A 6,089-nucleotide genomic window follows, 5' to 3' on the forward strand; every position below is an offset into this window, starting at 1 on the left:
TCTAACCACAGAAGATGAGCGAAGGCACTGGGCCAATAACGAGTGCAGGTGAAGGCGAGGAGGTGCCTCAGCCCTTCTCTGTCACCATCGGAGCTACAGTTCCCACAGGGTTTGAGCACACAGCCGCAGAGGAGGTGCATGAAAAGATAGGAGCGGTTGCCAGAGTTAGCAAAGACCGAGGCAGGATATATTTTGAAATAACAACGGATAACCTTCCCAAGGTTTGTGGCTCACAGGATGCAAGTGAACGTGAAGTTGTGTGTGAAAGATTCTGTTAAATCTATCCCTAATTCTAAACCAAAACCTCAAGGCAACACCTTCACCTAAACCTAAACCTAACTGTAATGTTGATGATAATAACCAGAAAGTTTGTTAATAATTGAAGTATCTGTAGATCATCTTTAGGGGACCATCCAAATCAAGTGTGACCATGGCCCCTAATAAAACAATGATTTTGAATTACTTGTCTGGAAGATTGTATTACAATGTTTTATATACTTATATGCTTATATATTTTATATTGTTAACGTTTTCATGTATATTTATATACTTATCTGGTTCCCACTAAAAGTGATCCATATCAAACCATAACTGTCATGTTTATAACTAATTAATTAGCATTGTTTATGTTTTTTAGGTGCATCATCTAAAGTCTGTAGACAATCTGTTTGTCGTGGTTGAGTATTATGAGAATTATCAGTTTAAAGACTCCAAGGTAAGATTATTTACTTCATAGCTGTGGATATTTTATATAAGAACTTACAGTTTGAATGTACCAATATCTGTACCTCCACAGAACTAATGTAAATGCAATAGAGGAAAATTGCAGCTGTTGCTTTTTATATTGTGACTTTTTCTGATGGTTCAATGGCTCTCACTAATAGATACTTCTCCAAAACAGGAAGAGGCATTATTAGACTTCCAGCAGCTTGCGTCTACATTACCATGGACGAATGCTTTGGAAGTATGGAAAATGAACAACTCTGTCAAGAAAAAGAGAAGTCGGAGAAGAGGAGCTGCCAACTCCAAACCAAAACCAAGCAGTGATGCGTCAGATCCTGAGAAGCTGCAAACTGAGCCTGAAGCTCTGCAGGAAAAAGACGAGCAAAAAGATGCTTGTGCTGAGCAGGAGACGGACCCTCAGACAGAGCAGGATTCCGAGACGCAGGAGCAGGCTGAGAATAAACCTCTCAAGTTCCGTGTGACATGCAACAGGGCTGGAGATAAACACAGTTTCACCTCTAACGATGCAGCACGAGACTTCGGTGGTGCTGTGCAAGAGTTCTTTCAGTGGAAGGCAGACATGACCAAGTTTGATGTGGAAGTAAGTCTGAAATACTCACCATGGACCATGTGTTGTTTTTCCTGCTAATAAACTAAGAAACCATTTCAGCTTGTAATAGATACTTGTAAATCCATATTTTCATACTATAAATGTGTCTGAGAAAGAGGAAATGATAGAATTTGTGAGTGCAAAAAAAGGTTCAGAATGGTTTATGTAGGTCTGTTTTCTTATTTGCTTTGTACTGCTTAAAGATTCTTTAATTGTTTAGTTCTTAGTTTTTCACAATTGAGTTGTTTTTCCCACCATTATTCATTAGGTGTTGTTGAATATCCACAACAATGAAGTGGTGATTGGCATTGCCCTTACAGAGGAGAGCCTACACAGAAGAAACATAACTCACTTTGGCCCCACCACTCTACGCTCCACCTTGGCTTATGGCATGCTTAGGTTTGACAACATTTAAAAAAGTACACTTTTGCAAGTGCGTTAAAAAAAGATAACACCCTTCAGGATACCATTCAGATAGTACCCTCACAGTTTGGACCTCATTCATTTGATTTATCTATAGAAATCTGAAAATAAGTGTTGTAGCTAACATTGCCATATTCTCCATTTTTGTAGACTTTGCAAGCCACAGGTATCAGATGTGATAGTAGACCCCATGTGTGGCACTGGAGCCATACCTTTAGAGGTGAGGCTATTTTGACTGAACTTTATGTGAGTGTTACTGACAGTGTAATTCTTAAGATATCCTTGATTAAATCAGTCCTGTCTTTTCAGGGAGTCATAGAGTGGACTCATTCATTCTTTCTTTCGGGAGACAACCATGACATGGCCGTCAGTCGAACAGTTAATAACATCAACCATATTGTGAAGAGAAGACAAGATGGAGGCAGGTGAGGCTGTAAACAGTATTCTTTTAAAATGTTTTTTATAACTTTTAATGTTTTTAAATGTATCACTCTAAAAGGCACAGTAGCAATTCCAGTGTGTTTAATTCTAAGGGATGAAGAGAAGTTAGAAAATGATCATGGAAAAATGAATTATGACTTTTTAGTTCAGAAAACCACACAGGTCTTATATGTGGACCTCAGAGAAAAATCCAAAAAGCAATAGAAATGTAGGATATGGAATTTTTTAAGACTAAGGCTCATTGGCTGAAACACTCCTTATGATCTCAGCATAAGTGGGAACTATGGCTACAGAGCTGCAGGCTGAAAAAAGCCAGATTTATGTAAATAGGAAGTGAGCAACACATGAAACTTTAACAGTGTTTACATATTGCATCAAACTAACTCATTTCAGGAAAGTGAAGAAAAGTAAAAAATTCCAAGATATGAGCCCTTTAAGTTTTATTTGAGATAAATTGGTTGGTAAACATGTTTGTTAATTTCAATAAAGACATATTTACAGTGTTTCTTGTTTTCATTCAGCGCTTCTCCAGGTTTGCCTATAGACACTGCACAGTGGGACTTGTGTCATCTACCCATGAGGACAAGCTCTGTGGACATAATTACCACTGACATGCCTTTTGGAAAGAGGTACGGCTTTAGTACACACCTGAAGCCATATTTGAAATTTTCTGCATACATTTTTACAGATCGTTTTGCACTGCTGCTCATCTTCCAAGAAAACCTGATCATCCAATACTCTGTTGTGTTAACCACAATGCTCCTTTATCTACTTTTGATGGGATTGTTTTGCATATTTTGTAGGCAGGTGCAGATTTAATGTTTTTGTATGAATGTCTCATCTTTAAAGAATGGGTTCCAAGAAGAAGAACTGGGATCTATATCCTTCTTGCCTTCGGGAAATGGCACGGGTCTGCAGGCCAGGGACAGGAAGGGCTGTAGTGCTAACTCAGGACAAAAAATGTTTTCAAAAGGTAAGATCCTTTTTATATGTTCTCAGATGTTCTAGCTATGGAGGTTAATCAAATTGGCACACTTTCAAAAATAAGGTGCTAAAAGGGTTTGTTTGAGTGATGCCTTAGAAGAAACAGTTTTGGTTCCCTAAAGAACCTTTCAGTGGATTGTTCTTTGAAGAATGTTAAATGAGATGTGTGAGTGTGAACAGCCCTTTAAAACATTTTAAGGACCTCCTCATGTTGTAAAGGTTTTATACAATTAGTTTTTTTCCTAGAACCAAATGTCCAAGCCAGGAGCCACAAATGTCCAAGCCAAGAACTGCTTATGAATATAAACTGCTATATTTTTTCAGATTAGTTATATAATCTATGTTTTAGACTGTCATTTCTGGTATACCACATTAACTGAATAACCATTGTTGTGGAAATTCCTGAGCGTTAACATTTGACTAAATCTTGGCAAAATTATTGCATTTCTGATTGCACATCTATATCATATGATCGAAGAACAAGAGTGCTATTGTAATGAGATTTTTAAAAGTAGAGAACTTCTGATTGTAATTAGTATATAACTTCCCATGAGCTATGAGTAATCTGCAAGTAACCAGTGAAACATGTGAGTAATGACGGCAAGTCCACTGTATGTATATTTTGTCTATGCTACTCTTACAGGCTCTTGTACGGATGAGTGGGCTGTGGAGGAAATCGCACACTGTTTGGGTGAACGTAGGCGGGTTGCATGCTGGAGTTTTCGTGCTCCGGCGCACAGGGGCGAATTTTGGCACCACTCCCGAGGATGTAAGAGAGCCTCACAGAGCGCCTGAGTCACAAGAGGAAGGAGTGCAAGATAAGGTTTAATAGATAAGGTTAATATAAACGTGTATAAATGTTCATATATTTGTTAACATACAGTAATTCAAAGACTTACAAGCTGTTGGAAATGTATGCAAATCATAACCTGTGAAAAAATGTTTTCCACCAGTTTTTGCCTTCTCCTGTAAAGTTCATATTTTGCATATACTTGTTTTTATTGGACAATGACAATATGTAAGTGATGTCTGTTATGATGGCCCTGTGTTCTTCCTCATTCAAAAAGCAGTGAAGGGGTGGGGCTAAACTGCTACACTATGTGGACAAAAGTTTTGGGACACAGTATACCTACAGGAGCTTTTATAACATCCCATTCTAAATCCACTGGCATTAATATTAAGTTGGTCCTCCATTTGCGCCCATAACAGCTTCAACTCTTCTAGGAAGGCCTTCTACAAGATTTTGGAGTGTATCTATGGGAAATTTTGCCCAATCATCCAGAAGAGCAGTTGTGAGGTCAGACACTGATGGGGTTGAGATAGCACTCTTTGAGGGCCAGTCAAGTACTTCCACACCAAACTCACCCAGCCATGCCTTTATGTACCTTCCTTTGTGCTCTGTGGCTCAGTCATGCTGGAACAGAAAAGGGCCTTCCCCAAACTGTTCCTACAAAGTTATAAGCATACAGTTGTCCAAAATGTCTTGGTATGTTGAAGATTTCACTGGAACTAAGGAGCCTAAGCTGACCCCTGACAACCACCTCCATAGCATTATCCCACCTCCACCAAACTTTATAATTGGCATAATGCAGTCAGGCAGGTAGAGTTCCTTTAGTATTTGCCAAACCATCAGACTACCAGATAGAGAAGTGTGATTTGCACAGAATGTTTCCACTGCTTCCACTGCTCCACTGAGTCTAGTGTTGAGGTCCTTTACACGACTTCCCCCCTGAGGCTTGGCGTTGTGCATTTTCATCTTAGGCTTGTGTGTAGCTGGTCTGCCATGGAAACCCAGTTCATGAAGCTCTTAATGGGCAGTTTGATTGCTGATATTGCTTCCAGAGGCAATTTGGAACTCTAGAGAGTGATTCAGAGGACAGGCTCAGTGCACTTCAGGACTCACCAGCTATTGTTTCTCCAAGGTGCTTTCATTTCGCAGTCATAGCATGAGCTGATTAGTATGACCCATTCCACTGCCACAGTTTGTCTAGCGAGACTGCAACGCTATGTGCTTACTTTTCTCCACCTATTAGTAATAGGTGTGGCTGAAACGCCTGAACTCAGTAAGTAAGGGGGTAGTCCCAATACTTTTGTCCATATAGTGTATAAACATCAGCATATATCTGTGTATTTCACTGTTTATGCGATATCATGAAAGGCTGAGCATATAGAAAAATGTGTGTGTTTGTATATATATATACTTCTATTGCTGTAGGCTCAGCTTTTCAGGATATCGCATAAACAGTGAACTCAAAATGGGGAGTGAAAAGTATGTTTTAAAACTTGAACAATGTAATACATCAAACTCTTATTTTAAAAATGTAAGAAATTATTATTGGTTTTCAATGAGCTCTAACATTTTTGGCACACCATGAAAATAAATTTCTCATTCATTCATTCATTCATTCATTTTTCTATTTGCAAAATAGCCATGAGTTACAAGGCTCTGTTTCTGGTTATGTGCCCTAAGTCAACAGTACAAGGGAAAAACAAATCTGATTAAAAAGAACAGGTGTCAGGTTCTACAGATGTCTTTAACTGTATTTGAATAGTTGCCAAGAAAGACAACATTCTTGGCAACATAATCCATTACGCATCATTCACTGTGTTTTTTCGTGTTTTTGGAAAACATTACTAAATTAAATCATATCATGCGTCCTGAAAAAGGTGGTCCTTCAAGGGTTCTTTAGTAAAGGCAAAGGTTCTATTTAGACACATGTTGTATGTATGTATGTATACACCAATCAGGCATAACATTATGACCACCTCCTTGTTTCTATGCTCATTGTCCATTTTATCAGCTCCTCTTACTATATAGGTGCACTTTGTACAGACTGTAGTCCATCTGTTTCTCTGCATACTTTGTTCGCCTCCTTATCCTGTCCTTCAGTGGTCTGGACCCCTGTGG

The 6,089-nt window shown here is 38.8% G+C and overlaps 1 protein-coding gene across 2 annotated transcripts in view; it reads left to right on the top strand.

Annotated features, from left to right (window-relative positions):
- Positions 1 to 5,586, top strand: part of thumpd3 (THUMP domain containing 3) — a 6,274-nt gene extending 688 nt beyond the window's left edge. For both annotated transcript variants that reach the window (XM_017712676.2, XM_017712678.2), the window contains exons 2-10: positions 1 to 221; positions 638 to 715; positions 902 to 1,324; positions 1,602 to 1,732; positions 1,907 to 1,976; positions 2,066 to 2,181; positions 2,719 to 2,826; positions 3,047 to 3,170; positions 3,825 to 5,586. The exon at positions 1 to 221 is cut by the window's left edge and continues 19 nt beyond it. In XM_017712676.2, coding sequence (XP_017568165.1) covers positions 15 to 221; positions 638 to 715; positions 902 to 1,324; positions 1,602 to 1,732; positions 1,907 to 1,976; positions 2,066 to 2,181; positions 2,719 to 2,826; positions 3,047 to 3,170; positions 3,825 to 4,010 — 1,443 coding nt within the window. In that variant the 5' untranslated portion in view covers positions 1 to 14 and the 3' untranslated portion in view covers positions 4,011 to 5,586. The remainder of the gene's footprint in view (positions 222 to 637; positions 716 to 901; positions 1,325 to 1,601; positions 1,733 to 1,906; positions 1,977 to 2,065; positions 2,182 to 2,718; positions 2,827 to 3,046; positions 3,171 to 3,824) is intronic.
- Positions 5,587 to 6,089: the final 503 nt, after the last annotated feature.

This window comes from Pygocentrus nattereri, chromosome 26 (assembly GCF_015220715.1).
Source record: "Pygocentrus nattereri isolate fPygNat1 chromosome 26, fPygNat1.pri, whole genome shotgun sequence".
In the NCBI taxonomy this organism is placed as follows: Eukaryota; Metazoa; Chordata; class Actinopteri; order Characiformes; family Serrasalmidae; genus Pygocentrus; species Pygocentrus nattereri.